We start from the raw sequence: 819 nt of genomic DNA, 5'->3' as shown, positions 1-819 counted from the left end.
GCTTCTTGGCTGGGATCAGTTTGCAGACATTCAGTCGAGGCTCATCAGCAGGAAGTCACTGGTCATGCAAAGTGGTGTAAATAGGTCAGCTTTAGAGGTGTTGATAGGCAGGTTTTTGTCGCCCGTGTTTTCCCTGTTTTCAGTCTTTGTCTGTGTTTATACATGTTTAATGTAAAGACATGAGAGGTATTTGCCAAAATGTCAAAGTATTTCTTTAAATCTGTAAACTATGATACAATAATATATGATACTGGCATTTGTTTGAGTGCACCTTCTGTCACATTCACCTGGAATGAGTGTTTTCCTTTGTTGTCTTTCCTCCTCGGCCCTCCTCCTTCTGTCGTTCGCCCTCTCAGCCACTTTTTCTTGCTTCTCTCTGATGATGTTCAACGTTTGTTCATCTACCTCGTAGTGAGTGCCGTTGTTGTGCCACACCATCTCATCTATCTTCTCCAGCAGCTCTGTCACCTGAGATGAGTCAGTCTTCTTCTTGTTATTGAACACGTGGTACCTGTTCCTGCATCTTTCTATTAACCACTTGAGCGAATCTCCCTCACTCTCAATGTGCTGCTCTATCGTCTTCTCCCCGAGGAAATCCCCACAGGTGAACAGCACCATGGTGTACCGCCAAACCCGCTCCCCCAGCAGCTTCATGTGCTCCTCCACTGTCCTCTTCTGCTCCACAGAGAAAGCACAGTCTATGGGGATGACAAGGAGGAAAGTGTCTGGTCCGGGTGGACATTTGGACACGTTGAGTTTAAATCTTTGCTTGTCCCCTTCTGGGATCTCAGTGAGGGACAGCGAGCTGCTCCATCCTGG

General features: G+C 46.9%; 1 protein-coding gene across 1 annotated transcript; it reads right to left on the bottom strand.

Moving 5' to 3' along the window:
• Positions 1–287: 287 nt before the first annotated feature.
• LOC113745094 (GTPase IMAP family member 4-like) lies at positions 288–813 on the bottom strand (the record flags this gene model as incomplete). The annotated part of the gene is made up of 1 exon (XM_027276553.1): positions 288–813. A coding segment is annotated over one exon (526 nt), but the record flags the coding sequence as incomplete, so codon positions are not given.
• Between the last annotated feature and the right edge of the window lie 6 nt (positions 814–819).

The sequence above is a fragment of the Larimichthys crocea genome, unplaced genomic scaffold (genome assembly GCF_000972845.2).
Source record: "Larimichthys crocea isolate SSNF unplaced genomic scaffold, L_crocea_2.0 scaffold44092, whole genome shotgun sequence".
NCBI classification, from domain to species: Eukaryota; Metazoa; Chordata; class Actinopteri; family Sciaenidae; genus Larimichthys; species Larimichthys crocea.
Note: the sequence above shows the minus strand (reverse complement) of the source record. Positions and strands in the feature narration are given on the sequence as shown.